General features: G+C 40.8%; 2 protein-coding genes across 26 annotated transcripts in view; both read right to left on the reverse strand.

Moving 5' to 3' along the window:
- Positions 1–493: 493 nt before the first annotated feature.
- Positions 494–12,569, reverse strand: LOC115198727 (troponin T, cardiac muscle). Of its 17 annotated transcripts, none has more exons than XM_029760930.1 (21): positions 12,448–12,569; positions 10,159–10,194; positions 10,029–10,036; positions 9,344–9,367; positions 8,527–8,553; positions 8,199–8,219; positions 7,472–7,495; positions 7,217–7,249; positions 6,927–6,944; positions 6,679–6,699; positions 5,987–6,004; positions 5,628–5,645; positions 5,161–5,179; positions 4,984–5,047; positions 4,672–4,788; positions 4,159–4,236; positions 3,934–4,047; positions 3,691–3,803; positions 3,299–3,389; positions 2,543–2,583; positions 494–701 (listed from the first exon to the last, which is right to left on the reverse strand). In XM_029760930.1, exons 2-21 carry the CDS (start codon positions 10,176–10,178, stop codon positions 662–664), a joined length of 909 nt encoding a protein of 302 aa, XP_029616790.1. In that variant the 5' UTR covers positions 10,179–10,194; positions 12,448–12,569; the 3' UTR covers positions 494–661. The 17 variants fall into 17 exon arrangements, with proteins under 17 accessions (XP_029616790.1, XP_029616794.1, XP_029616795.1 ...); XM_029760931.1 differs by lacking the exon at positions 2,543–2,583 and adding an exon at positions 2,213–2,250 and having other exon boundaries at positions 496–701; XM_029760934.1 differs by lacking the exon at positions 9,344–9,367.
- Positions 12,570–12,801: 232 nt separating this feature from the next.
- Positions 12,802–14,960, reverse strand: part of LOC115198726 (non-muscle caldesmon) — a 56,770-nt gene continuing 54,611 nt past the window's right edge. For all 9 annotated transcript variants that reach the window (XR_003879287.1, XM_029760927.1, XM_029760926.1 and 6 more), the window contains one exon: positions 12,802–14,745. Coding sequence is in view for 8 of the 9 variants with exons in the window: in XM_029760927.1 (XP_029616787.1) it covers positions 14,729–14,745 (17 nt within the window). In the remaining variant the exon portion in view is untranslated. The remainder of the gene's footprint in view (positions 14,746–14,960) is intronic.

Genomic DNA, 14,960 nt, shown 5'->3' on the forward strand with positions numbered 1-14,960 from the left:
GAAGGTTCAAGTTGCCAAACGTCAGCCTCAAAACCTTAATGACTTGGAGAAGATCTGCAAAGAGGAGTGGGACAAAATCCCTCCTGAGATGTGTGCAAACCTGGTGGCCAACTACAAGAAACGTCTGACCTCTGTGATTGCCAACAAGTACTAAGTCATGTTTTGCAGAAGGGTCAAATACTTATTTCGCTCATTAAAATGCAAATCATTTTATAACATTTTTGACATGCGTTTTTCTGGATTTTTTTGTTGTTATTCTTTCTCTCACTGTTCAAATAAACCTACCATTAAAATTATAGACTGATCATTTCTTTGTAAGTGGGCAAAGGTACAAAATCAGCAGGGGATCAAATACTTTTTTCCCCCCACTGTACGTACAACAGTCGTCCGTGCATTTTCAAATGGGTAGCGCCAGTCTTATACATTTCTTCAGCCTCAGACTTTTCATTAAAACTTTTCATATTTTTCATTAAAATCAAAACCAGACACTGAATCAAAAGCAAACGTCCCTTTATTGTTTCTAGCTTCATGCAAACAGTGACCGTGATAACAGTACATTTCCATAGCAATTTGCATGCACGCTGATAACAAGAACAACAACAAAACGATCCTCCGTCATCATCTGGCGTCTCAGTCCTGAAGACTTCATCCTGCCAGGTCACTATCTCCTGACCGCCTTGGCCTTGCCTCTGCCTTTTGCACTGTGAAACCACACAGCGTAGACAGACCAGTCAAACACCTCTGTCACTATCTATCTGACCAGTAGGTGGCGCTATTATATTGGTATACTTAGGAACAATACACGTAGTTATAGTGAGCTGAAAGAGATAAGCTCCTCTAGGAGCTTAAAGGAATACTAAAAGCGATTATTATACTAATGTAAGGGAATACATATGACCAGCAACATATTTTAAATATCGAGGACATGTACAAGGTTCTACCAGGAACATCTTCAACAAATCTATCCTAAATATTTTCTATGATGTTTACAGCACCCGAGAGGAAGAGTAGAGTTTTGAAAGAACCAGTTAGAGATAGATAGATTGATGTATGAAAGAGGGAGGGATGGAGGAGGGGTTGGGAATGGAAACAGACAGTTCTGTGAGAGTTGGCATGCATCGCAGGATGAAAGGGAACACAGAACTTTCACACACAGGACCGAGGGTTAGTAAAGGACGAGGATGAATGAATGACATGGCGATCGTGTCCTATCTTCAGCGGTCTTACCGTGATGTTCTCTTAGGGCCAAATCCTAACTCTCATTTTCTCTTAGTTTCCCATTGACATCTGTGCATGACTAAGTGAACATTTGACTGAATTGGAAGTTAGAATTTCACCCATAATGCACCATTTAAATGTATAATTTATTATAGGCTGTCAATCTATCATTCCTCAAGCTTGACAGATGAGTTAGAAAGCTATAGCCAGCCAATACCTGTATGTAAAATTCAACTTACCATCAGAAAATAGTGGACAGGAGTCAACCCATTTTTCCAGAGGTCATTTTTTGGAGGCATTACAGTACATACTGTATGAACTGCAATACATACGACTTAACTAAGTTTCTTAGCCTACAAATACTATAATCTACTGTCAGTTTTGATGATGACACAATGTTCTGGGGCCAATAGTAGGCTGTTGATTAGGATCACGATCTTCCCAGACTATTGGGGTCTATTCTAGATGAATGGAGAGGGATGGATGGAATGGAAGGAGCCACTCTAAAGACTGGTCAAATTAGGATGCAGCACTACGATCCTAATGTTTTTTCCCAGGTTGGATCATATGCTCCGAGCTAGTTCTCTTCAAGCAGGATCATGTGACTTTAAAAGGCCTTGGGGTTAAGACAGTGAACAGTGAATGGATGAGGGACAATGGGTGTATCTCAATAGTCAAAAGTAGCTCCTTCTCCTTGTCTCCTTTCCTTCATCTGCACGGATGAAAAAAAAGCAGGAAAGGTTGCTTTCCCATACCCTGTGTCTTCAGATCAATACCGATTAGTGAGAGGAGACGAAGAGAGGAAGCCACTTTAGACTTTTGAGACACCATTGAATGTTCCCAACTGCAAATGTCTTGATAGTATTCCAACACTTGGCTTTATTTCATGTTTTCTTTTAATGAGAAACATGAATTATCATTTGTTGGTTGGTTTAGGCTCCCCAGGCTCTTTTAAATAGAGAAGAAACTGACCAGTGTGGCTCTGGGTACTTACCTCTGGTGGTCCTGGACACGGGCCAGAAGCTGATTGATCTGTGAAGGGACACACAGTGGAGGCTGCCTAAGCACTGAGACAACACACTGACTGAAACCTGTAGGGAAACCTGGGATCCTGCCGTTTGGAGCCACGGCCTGGCTGCACCACCACCTGTCTGAGTGTGTGGAGTGTGTGGTTCACCTGTGGTCCACCACCTGACCTGACCCGGTCACCGGGTTGCGCTCCCCTGAGCCCCGAGTGTAAAATAAAAAACGCTCACTCTGACAACAACGACTGACAGCGGACTACACAACAGTGAGGTTGACGCCCCCACAGCCGATTACTCACAACTTCTGCTGCTCATTGATTCGGGTCTGGAGAACATTCATCTGGAAGCAAGTCAGAGTTTTAGACAGCTGCGCCCCTCGTAGGGTGTCCTCTTAGGCAGTAGGATTAACACTACCAGCTTCAGAATAGGGGATGTGGCTTGTTATGCATGTATATGTTTAAACTGCTTTGTATTTCGTGAGTGTAAGTTACTCTCTGTGAAATAGACTGCATTCACAGCATGAAAAGGGACACATATAATGCTTTGGTATAGAGCACAGGCGGCTGGTGGCACCTTAATTGGGGAGGACGGGCACATAGGAATGGCTGGAATGGAATAAATGGAATGGTATCAAACACGTGGTTTCCATGTGTTTGATACCATTCATTTTACATGAACATTTGAGTCAACAGTTAGTGCATTCATTTTAAGATAGGTGAGACAACCCAGTCACAGTTGTAGTAAGTACATTTTTCCTCAATTCCCTCCAGTCATTTATTATGAGCCGTCCTCCCCTCACCAGCCCCCTGTGGTATGCAGTCATTGGATGACAGAGGAGATGATAAGGAGTTCAGAGGAGATGGTATGGAGGTCAGGACACATGAAGAAGACCCAGACCCATTTGAAGTAAAACATCACAATCTTGTAATCCTCACCGTATTATACTGTCATGTCATAGGCACGACTAGTGATCTTGTTTTTACCCTGTGGATCACTACGCGCAGTACAGCCATGGGTTTTGTCACCATAGCTTGGACCGGAGTGAAAACACTTACGTCGTATTTCTGCTTCTTCAGTTTCTCGCTGAGGTCGAACTTCTCCGCCTCCAGCTCCATCATCCACTGCCACAGCTCATTGGCCTTCTCCCTGCAGGACGGCAACCAACGGGACGCCAGCGTTCAGTCAGCGCACGGGGTTCTACTTTTGGTCTCTCCTTCACAGGAGACTTTCTAAGCAACTATGTGTATTTATCTGCATTTCATGTTTTCTTCGATGGTATAAACCTGTACAATAGATACTTTCAACAATGAAATAGAGCTTTCGGTGTGTGTCTGAAATGATACCCTATTCCCTAAAAAGTGCATAACTTTTGACCAGAGCCCGGGTGCCATTTGGGACTCAGTCAAAGACCTGTGAGTATTTCGGGGTAATTAAGTATATATCATACTTGAGTTTGTCCTCGTTGAGATGGTCGATGATCAGAGCCTTCCTTCTGTCAGCCAGAATCTTCTTCTTCTTTTCTCTCTCCGTCTGCTTCTTGGCTCCCTTCTTGCCCTCTTGCTGTGGATGGACATCACCGCAGCACAGCGAGAGGGCATGCAAGTGTCAAGATAACCGCGAGGGGGCAGCAACTCTGAAGCAAATGTTGTAATCATGAGAGAGAGCGAGTGCGTGTCGAGCTAGCGCTAACCTTCTGTTGGATGCCACCGTACGTGTGAGTCATGGTAGTGAGGGCCTTCTTCTTCTTGGCGTCATCATCGTGCTTCCTACGCTGTTCGTCTTGCTCCCTCCTCTCTTTCTCTTCCTGCGTCGGGGAGGGAGCAACCGAAGGTTAAAGAAGAGGAGAAAACAACTTGGGCCGCAGTTGGCCTTGACATCACAATTGAAACGTTACACAATGCAATGAGAGACTCACGGCTAGACGGGCCTGCCTCTCTTTCTCTTGCTCAGCACGAATCCTCTGCTGCTCTGCCCTCTCGGTACGACGCTTCTCCTGCACGCGCGCACACACGCGCGCACACACACACACACACACACACACACACACACACACACACACACACACACACACACACACACACACACACACACACACACACACACACACACACACACACACACACACACACACACACACACACACACACACACACACACACACACACACACACACACACACACACACACACACACACACACACACACACACACACACAGTTACAGTCCGTGACAGATAAGGTATCCAACCTGATTCATCTGTGTACCTCAAGACTAAGTTGGCACACTGAGCCTGGGCTTAAGCTATGGGAGCCAACCAGAATGCCAGGTCTGCAACGTCACTCATTACGCGTGCAATTCACCAACACGCCCATGTAGTGTTCCAGCAGTGTGTGTTTGAGCTCCAGCAGTGCTACAGTAGAGGACTTACGATCCTGTTGACGAGACTGATGAGCTCATCTTCATCTTTCTTCCTCTGGACAAAGTGAGACTCAATCAGAGAGGTCAGCTCAGCCATGTCCTTCTCTTGACGCTTCCTGTGCAGGTCCTGTAAAACAAACAAACAAACAAACAAACAAACAAACACACACACACACACACACACACACACACACACACACACACACACACACACACACACACACACACACACACACACACACACACACACAGAGTGAATATTGTGTTGGGTACTCTTTTTGCTATATTCAGGTGATCTAGCTGGTAGGATTGCATCACTCACGTCAAAATCGACTTTACCATCTCCCTCTGGTAGCTTTGGAGGGGCAACATTTGGCATAAAACTTCTGAAAAACATCAGAGATGATTCCATCAAATACTCTCCACTTAATTACTTTGATTCAGTGACACGGCAAACCACAAGAGAAAGCTGTTGGCCGAAATAGAATCAAACACTTACTTTGGTTTGGCTTTGGAATCTGTAAGTCACAACAGAAAAGGCTTTTATATTTATTTCAAAGTAGAAATAAGAAGTGATCAAATTCAATATATATTTTTTCTAAATCTGATTAGTAAAAATCGAAATGTTTTGAAATGTCTCTTAACCAAATTTAGAAAAATCCGAAGGTTTGAAGTGTTTTTTAAAACATAAGTGGCTTTGAAAATGTCTCAACAGACGTTTTTCAAAACTTCAAAACCTTTTAACACGAAATCTAACTGTGCCTTCAGTATGGTCTGTTGTTTTATAGCAAAAATAATAAAACAAGAAATAACTCATTTTAGACTGAGACACATGACTCTGAAGAGAGAGTTTCTGAAATTCTATACAAAATACATCCAGAGAACTTCACAACAACACCTTAAACTGGTTACAGAGAACAAGACTAGACCTAGAACTATAGTTACAAAGAACTAGACCACACTCACCTTGAGTCTCTCCACTGGCTGTTGGTGAAAAACATACAGAAAAAGAAGGGATGATTACACACAAGACTCATACATGTTCAGTACACTATGGTAACACATTGGATTATTACTGCAGGATATTTCAGTGATAGGCCTTATCTATTGAAACCTACTGTATGAAAGTGTGTATTACGCAACCAAAACCAATGCATTATCACATAGTGACGGCTCAATGTTCTGACAGGCAGCGGAATGGTATGAAACACAAAGTATTAGATACTAAGGAATACAAAAGAACATTCACAGCAGACCGCCACAGTCTATAGTTATAGGAGTACACTTCATGCATTCTGTACAAGGCAACAACGTTTAACAGGTACCTTCTTCTGCAGGTGTTTCTATGTGAGGGACATGAGAATGATTTGTTTAGTAGTCGATAGACTGAAATGTGGATCAGTGAAGTGTGAGAATATGACATTGTAAAGCGCATGCTGTAAAGGTCTATTGATATTGAATCAGTACATATTAGTCAGCAATGGGGGTTAATCAGTATGACACGTTTGTTAGCTGGGTATGCTAAGGTGGCACAAATGGTACCAGTGAAAGGTGTGCTATATAAGCAATAAGGCCCGAGGGGGTGTGGTATATGGCCAATATACCACGGCTAAGGGCTGTTATTATGCACGACGCAGCGCGGAGTGCCTGGATACAGCCCTTAGCCGTGGTATATTGGCAATATACCACAACCCCCCGAGGTGCCTTATTGCTATTATAAACTGGTTCCCAACGTAATTAGAGCAGTAATAAAAAAAAACATGTTTTGTCATACTCATGGTATACATCTGATATACCACGGCTGTCAGCCAATCAGCATTCAGGGCTCGAACCACCCAGTTTATAATACAGTTTATAACATACATGCATCTGGGATATCAAATGCAGCTCAAACTAAGTGAATTCGAAGCCAAGAAAAGCTTTACTTTCTACTACTGCGGAGGGCGGCTCTGTGAATAATAGAATATGAGATGATGCACTGTACGCATTTGTAAGATGAAGGCAAAAAAAGCTTTACCTTCTACAACAGGTGGGGGCTCTGTTGCAAGGACACATGAGTGAATCAATAAAGCAGGAAGCAAATAATTATGAAAATGAATGTGCAGAAATATTTTGTTGCGCCTTTGACAGCACCTGTGGGCCAGATCAGCTGCAAGCTGTTGTCGTGCCTAGTTAATACATGATGTTACTATTGCAGATAGAAGGCTACAGTATAATCCATGCAGGGGAAAACTTTGTAATGTAGAGGTAAAAAATCAAAATTACCTTCTACTGCAGTGGGCTCTTTTGTAAGGATAAGAGAACGAGGAGTGGATCAGTTGAGTGTAAAAAAGTATGAGGTAAAGAAAAATGATATATATTATAATTGATATAATAATACAAATAACTCAGTCAGTGTTGTGAAAATAAGCAGGTACTGTATGTTGCATTAGTATAATGCCGATTGCTCATGTGTCTTAGATTACTTCACTGGCATTAAGGAATGTGTATTATTAGCACAAATGCACATCTATACTAGAAACTAAAGACCATGGTAAAGCAAAAAAGGTCTTTACCTTCTATGTCTGGCTCGGGCTCTGGTTCTGGTTCTATGGTGAAGATACAATGTTAGTATGCGAATAAAGCTTGAAGCAAAGAAGACAGAACCGAAACAAACATGTTCCACGACATAACGCCAAACTACTGTTGGTAAAAATAATAACACCGGTATACTTTTACTCTCAACACTTAAGTCTAATATTGATACTGTAGCTAGGGTACATCCTAATATGCAGCAATGACATTTAATGTTAAAAGCAAGAAAGCATTACCTGGTTCTACGTCTGGTGTGGGCTCTACGGTAACGGTAGGGAAGGATTAGTAAGTGGATCAATTTTTATGATTCACCAATAATAGTCATGTGCGAAAAACAAGAAGCATATCAAGCCATGACATGGTTTACCTACGACTGCAGGGGCAGGTTCTGTGGTAAAGTCATATCGTTGATTAGTGAATTTGCAATGAGTGAAGCAAATAACTTAAAAAGGGAAGGTTCAGCGATTTTACACATTTAGACCTACAGTAGATTAATCGCTTAACTATCACTTTGATAGAGATGATTACTTTTTTGGTACTAAGCCAATAATAAAAATAATAATAATAATAATAATAATAGCCAAGACAAAATGTACCTTCCACAGGTTTTGAGGCAGATTCTGTTATAGCTAAAAGCATAGGATTGTTTAGTGTCAGCCACTGTTACGCTAAGGCAGAGTCAATAAGGCAGAGAGAAATACAGCCTTTGGCCTGATTATGGAAGCAAATATTATTTTACAGCTCCGTGAGGAGAGATATTATGTACGTTATACATTACAGAATATCTGCGGGGCAATTGCTTTCAACTTCATTGACTACAAAAACACTGTGCTCATACCACATTTCTTTCCTAAATGTTTCTAAATGTAACATATTTGTACAGTATGCAACTTGTATGTGGGGTACATTACATGTACATTAGCATGCAGAATCTGTAAAAAGGAAGCATTGAAAAAGCATTACCTTCCTCTGCAGGAGCAGCATCTATTGTAAGGACATCAGACATCTGAATAAATCTTAAAGCCATTGTTTTGTTCATAATTAATACAGCCAAAATCATTAATGCAGCATTAACTATAGGAATACTGTATGCCATCTGAAATGAAGGTACCAGTGACTAGAGCCAAAATGTTACAGTGCATTCTGTGAAACTAGCATGTATGACATAGGAATATAGAGTATTTCAACACTGAAGCAAACTGAATCTCTAGCTGTACAATATCCATATCTTGATAATACTATTATTTATGGAGCTGTATACATGCAGTTCACAGCACATGGGACGCTTTACCTTCCTCTGCTGGGACTTCAACCTCAACTGATGAGTGGACAGAAGATGAATTAGTGGTTCAATACAAGGCAATGAGTTGGTAGAAAGCCCTAACCACTGAACTAGGGTCAGATATTGTTTAAGGACAATAATGATTATGGTTTAGAATTGGTGTATGGTGATCTGATCCTAGACCTGTAGTCAGGGCCACTTCTACGATAAGATCAAGGCAAACTGTTTATTTACACCATCAAACTGGTATGAAACGAACGTTCATACATAATGATCAGATTGGATCAAATTGTTTGAATCTGATTCAGTATCAGTATGGTTTCTATACAGTACATACAAACATTTCATGCAACCTTTGTCAGAACATTGAAAACCATTCTAGAGTGAAGAACACATTGTGTTTATGGAATGGAGAGTGCATGGTGTAACATCTGTTTAGCTATTGGATGGAATATGGAGTAGGACACATGAAAAGGGTATAAGTCTCATACACATTGGATATCCATGTAAGCATATACCACAAAGACAGAAGGGTCGGAAACCAGTATACAAATGATATGCACATTCCAAATGTTTATCTTGACAGACAAATGTAGACATAGCATTTGAAATTTCTCATAAAAAAGATCTAATTTAATGTATATTTTGATCAGGTACACGAAGCATGCTTTTTTTTTAAATTCATGAATAATTGTAGTTTAAACCGTAAATAATGGCCTATAACAGGCTTTGACAATGACACAAGAAGGACTTGCTACAGTATAATCTATCATGCACTCAATCAAACAACGTCTAAGTAACGCACAAAGCCATACAAAGCTTTTACCTTCCTCTGTGGGGGTTTCTGCGACTGCGCAGACATAGGTTAAGTCAGCTCAGCAATATATTTGCAATATAGCTAATATAGTCAATCTTAGCAATATATGTGCAACTGAGTGTAAAAAACATTAGGAACACCATCCTAATATTGAGTTGCACCTCCTTTTGCTCTCAGAACAGCCTCAATTCGTCGTGGCACGGACTCTACAATGTGTCGAAAGCATTCCACAGGGATGCTGGCCCATGTCGACTCCAATACTTCCCATAGTTGTGTTAAGTTGGCTGGTTGTCCTTAGGGTGGTGGGCCATTTTTGATACATACGGGAAACTGTTGAGCGTGAAAAACCCAGCAGTATTGCAGTTCTTGACACACACAAACCGGTGCGCCTGGCACTTAAATCTTTTGTCTTGCCCATTCACCCTCTGAATGGCACACACACAATATGTCTCAATTGTCCCAAGGCTAAAAAATCCTTCTTTAACCGGTCTCCTCCCCTTCATCTACACTGATTGAAGAGGATTTAACAGGTGACATCAATAAGGGATGATAGCTTTCACCTGGATTCACCTGGTCAGTCTATGACATGGAAAGAGCAGGTGTTCCTAATGTTTTGTACACTCAGCTTAAAGTGGCTTGAAGCATATTTCGTTTAGCCAAAAAGTTATAATCAATTCTCAAAGTCTTACTGTACCTTCCTCCCTGAAAAGAAAACAAACAAAAAAACATGAGACATGTTGTTGGAAGACATTGTTTTGAGTAACATTTTTTCAGTATTAAATACACTGTAGTGTAGGCTATAGTTTCTGAGACGACAAACTTACTCATTTTCTTCATCTGCCATGTTTAGACTGGATTACCTGGACATGAGAGACAAGAGTACTGATGTTTTCTGTTTCACACAAATAAGCACGAGGAGAAGGAATATAGTGGTGAAATGACTGGGGCATGGATGGATTGCAAAAATACTAGACAAAGATTGAAACCTTTGAATCTTTCCTGCCCACACAAAGCTGTGTCTAAAATTGCACCCTACTCCTGATATAGTGCACTACTTTTAACCAGGGCTCTCATGCACTAGATAAGGAATAGGGACCATTTTAAACGCACTCAGGCCTACTGACGTTTTCATCTGAGGCACATAGAGATACACAGTACAGTAATATCTGATGTGTTTGAGTTGAGTGTCTGTATGTGGTTCTTTCACCACTGGGACTGGCTGCCCTGAGGCCCTCAGCTCTAAACAGCTCCAAGACTAATCCTCAGCCATTTCCTCTTGGCATGGAGGGCTTCTCCTCTCTGCTCTATGGGCAGGATAACCTGATGTCTGGATAACACACTAACCATTACACTGGGACTGGGACAGCAACGGACACTTTGAGGGCCACATTTAAGCATTTTTGCACCAGGCACTAAAAGGCACTTACTTTCCAATACTTTATTTATAGATTTCCAGTTTAAGACAAACAGATAACAGTAAATTAAACTTTTTTATTTTATTTTTTACATCCACTGCCCTGCCATCCCAATGGTAAATCAGTGTACTATAAATGTGTTTACACTCTTCTAGAAATAGCAGGTGAACACTTTGCACAGGTGCTAAGGAATAGCACACATTTCCCTAATATGCACTGGCATTAATTAAACTCCAACGTATTATTTCAAGCTGATGGCCTTGTCATACCAGATACGGTGCATTAAAGGGACCACCTGAAGGCTATCATTACTTTACAGACAGGAACAGATTCATGAGGTTACATGGTTCTATATTTAACTAACAAATGTAAGAATGCTATCGTGTGGATGAATCATTTGAGATGACAACTTTCCGCTGAAAGATAAATCATCAGATCATAAAACTAGAGTCACACCGTTGATATACAGAGGGGCTATTTTTAACAATAATAAAGCACAGTTCACCAGCAGGTGTTAGGTGCTATTCCAGACAATGAAGTTGGCTGAGCTTATTGAGCGCCTACATGCTTGTACACACACGCACGCACGCACGCACACGCACACACACACACACACACACACACACACACACACACTAAATCAATGAATAACATGCCAGTCAAGGCCAGCTATTTTGGACAACGGGTTGGCCAACCCTCTAGAGCTGTACATACAACTCCACAGCTTTTAGCAACATGCGTTACATTCCCAAAATGATCCCATTATGAAACTATCTATCAGAGGAGATGGGGGTCAATCTTAACATTGACCATATTTGCCATGAAGGTAAAACTGAAGCAAACCTAGAGGGCTGGATTAGAAAACCATTACTCCTCACCTCACCCTTCCCTCCTTCCCTATCCTTCCCTGTGCCCATCCTCTGACCTTACATGCCAGTTCATGACAAGTGAAGTGTATTTGGGACACACTCCTATACATAACATACATTTGGACGGAAGTAACTAGCCTAGAGTGTATTTCTTCAACACCGACTTCAACTCAGTTGAGGACATAGTGTCCCAGTCCGACCTCCAAATGGCTACAACAGAGAACTCGAGCTAAGAGAGATGTGAACTAGAATATACACCATCTGTTTAAAGAGCTGTGTCTCAAAACATATTAACTGAAATCCATCAAGAATTCGCAGGCAATGAGTCTTGTTTCCCTGTGGAATTAAATGTGTTTTGCTTTAATGTGCGCGGTCAGCGTTGGGCCCTGGCTTGAGCGCTGGAATAAAATGGTTTGACAGTGGCAGGAATGTTGCGGGTGCCGCTTTCAGCATTAACCGGCATTAAGTCAAAGCCCAAAGCATGCAAACACCCAGGTCCCCCTACAGAAGACGAGCTTAGTGCCCACTGACTGTCTGTCTCTGTCCAGTCTGGGCCATGAGAAGCAAATCAAACAAACGCAAAGAAACAGAATCCATACACTTTTCTCTCTGGCATTGCCTGAAATGTATTAGTTCAGCATTTGTGAATGCAAAAAAATATGATTTGGTCCTTCTTGCCCAGAAAACATTTATTCCACGTCCCCAGTGCCCAGATTGACATGGGTTACTAAACAGGGGTCGAACCCCAGACCAGGCATTCACTCACGCATGCATCCCAGTAAAGTGTCATTGTTACAGTCAAGTCAGGGGTCACAGTCAATAGCCTTACCTCCAAACCCCACGGGAAAGAGAAATGGACCGGTCTTATTCTTTCAGATCCAGAAACAGACAACTTCAATGAGACTCTAATGCTCACATAATGCAGCCCTGCCACCCATGTGACCACCTCTTATATCTGATTGGTTAGGGCAGTGAAGTCTATTGTTAGAGATAAAGGAAGCCTGATATATATCTCAACCATTAAAGCAGGTCGGGCTATATTCATGTCATACTCACACAGACTGTTAACATTCATTTGGTTCCGAGTTCCAAGATAGGTCGAGGTAGAGCTGTCTAAGCAGCCAATGATATAGTGAGTTCCGTGTTAGAAAGAAAAAAAGGGAAAATAAACTGGACAAATTGGAACAATTTATATCTCTTTATTGCTGTTGTTGAGGCAACGGTACAAATATTTCATAACATTCATTCTGTAGGAAACTACTCACTACTAAAACAAGGTTGTATCTGAAACCGACAGATAAGAGTTCCTTGCATAGTTAACTCTACACAATAAATGAGGGTGTTTGAAATAAAAATACAATTTAAAAACGGACAAAAAAAAAAGCAAATGACCAAAATATGAAATAACAGCAATGTAAAATAATGTTAGATATTTTGGTCAGACTCCATTGCTTGTAGTTCTAAGGAGTCATGGAATGTGATTGTCAAGGTTTACACAGAACAATCTTACAATGCCCCTGCTAACCTTTATTTAATACCCATATTATCAAAGCATGTCATGCAAAATGAATGAATGAAATGTGAAACATAAAACATCAATAATGAAACGGTAAAAAAAGAAGAAAGAAACAGCTGAAGTCATACTGTGTTGGCAACGTGTAAGGTACAGTTTATTCGGTGCACGCAATAACAAGGCCGTGAGACTTTTGTATGTAAAGGATTTGTGCTGTAAACACGATCTTACATACCACTATGGAACTTTTAGGAAAACTCAAACCCAGTACAAGCGTCAAGCGCAATTGTTGGCTGGAGTCAAAAATCTGTCTTCTTTTGACTGACTCAATCCTCTATCATTGTCAATATCGAAATGTGCACTTTCCCTTTTTTTCAGAGTCCTATAGTCAATACATCAGATTTGGGCTTAAACGGCAAGGCGACATACGGCTTAAACCAATGCCGTGTCAAGGTACAGGCACAATATATAAAATGTGTATCTGGCCTGCCATATTCAGACAAACTCACTGACAAAGCTGAGGTCCTTTACCTCCTAAATAGAAGCCATTGGAACATGTATGTGAATAAGCCCGGCGGTGTGGAACGACGTGGGTCAGAGAAGTCTCAAAGGTGAGGATGCAACTCTAAGTACACCTGCTACATTACGGATTGTTTGAAAGTGTAACAAAGTGAATTAGAGATTCAAACAGCAGGTACAAAAGCTACAAAGACAGCCAATGACAAAACACGTAAAAAAAAACATAAATAAATTGAAACTAGGATAATAAACGTTATAATAGCCGTCTTAATATACAACTTTCCTTTCGTTGCTTGCACTGCCTTTCATTGCCTCTTGTCGGTTGGTAGTCACTCAATTTTAGAGTACAAAAGCGAAACAAATCTTGAGTATAAAGCTGTAATAGAAGATACAGTATAATATTCATAACGACATGTACTTATGTGCTAACATATATTAACTCAGACCATTGTTGCACTATTGGTAAGACAAAAAAAGTGAAATAAGCCAAATCTACGGAGTCCGTATAATCTCTCTCCTGAACTGGTGAACATGAATAAAATAGCTGTGTGTGAAGCTTTGCTTTAAATATAAATAAAAAAGAAGTGAGATGGACGACATGGACAGAACATTGATGGTAGATGTCTCTCTTTGGAACACGGATATGATTGTGGAACTGGAAACCTCATATAAAAACATTTCTCTACTATATCAAAACTACACGTGTACTGAAGAGCGCATGGGAAATATATCTAATTTCAATTAAGTTTTTTTCTTCTGTAAGTTTTTGCTTATAACATATAAAACAAATGACCATATCATAAAACATCCAAATTTCACAGCATATTCTTTTGTTTGTTTGTTGTGAAAGTAAGTCGTAGTAAATCGTTGTGCAAAGGCACTACACTGTCATGTTTTACGAGATGGTGGCTGTTCGTTTCAGTACAGTGCTTATTAAATAGAATCTCCTGTTTCTCTCCATTCCTTGGGTTCCCTCAGGGTGGTGGTCATATTTTTTTGGGTATAATACACATAGAAAAGGAAGAGTCTTGGATTGTCTTGGTCCCCACCAGCCATCAGAAGAAGAAGCTCTTTGTAATCATTCGTGTCCCATACCTGCTGAGGGACAGAAACATCTCGATAAGAGTTACAGTCAGAACCTAAGGGTGGAATACTCTAACCTCAAACCTACAGTACCAGTCAAAAGTTTGGACACACCTACTCATTCCAGGATTTTTCTTTCTTTTTTTAAACTATTTTCTATATTGTAGAATAATAGTGAAGACATCAAAACTATGAAATAACACATATGGAATCATGTAGTAAGCAAA

This window comes from Salmo trutta, chromosome 8 (assembly GCF_901001165.1).
Source record: "Salmo trutta chromosome 8, fSalTru1.1, whole genome shotgun sequence".
NCBI lineage: Eukaryota > Metazoa > Chordata > Actinopteri > Salmoniformes > Salmonidae > Salmo > Salmo trutta.

Excerpts from the sequence above, each read along its gene's own strand:
- LOC115198727 (XM_029760930.1), bottom strand. The coding sequence starts at position 10,178 with ATGGCAGATGAAGAAAATGA. Across the intron at positions 4,237-4,671 it reads TCAGTCTCGTCAACAGGATC|GAGAAGCGTCGTACCGAGAG; the intron begins GTAAGTCCTCTA and ends GCGCGCGTGCAG. Across the intron at positions 4,048-4,158 it reads AGAGGCAGGCCCGTCTAGCC|GAAGAGAAAGAGAGGAGGGA; the intron begins GTGAGTCTCTCA and ends TCCCCGACGCAG.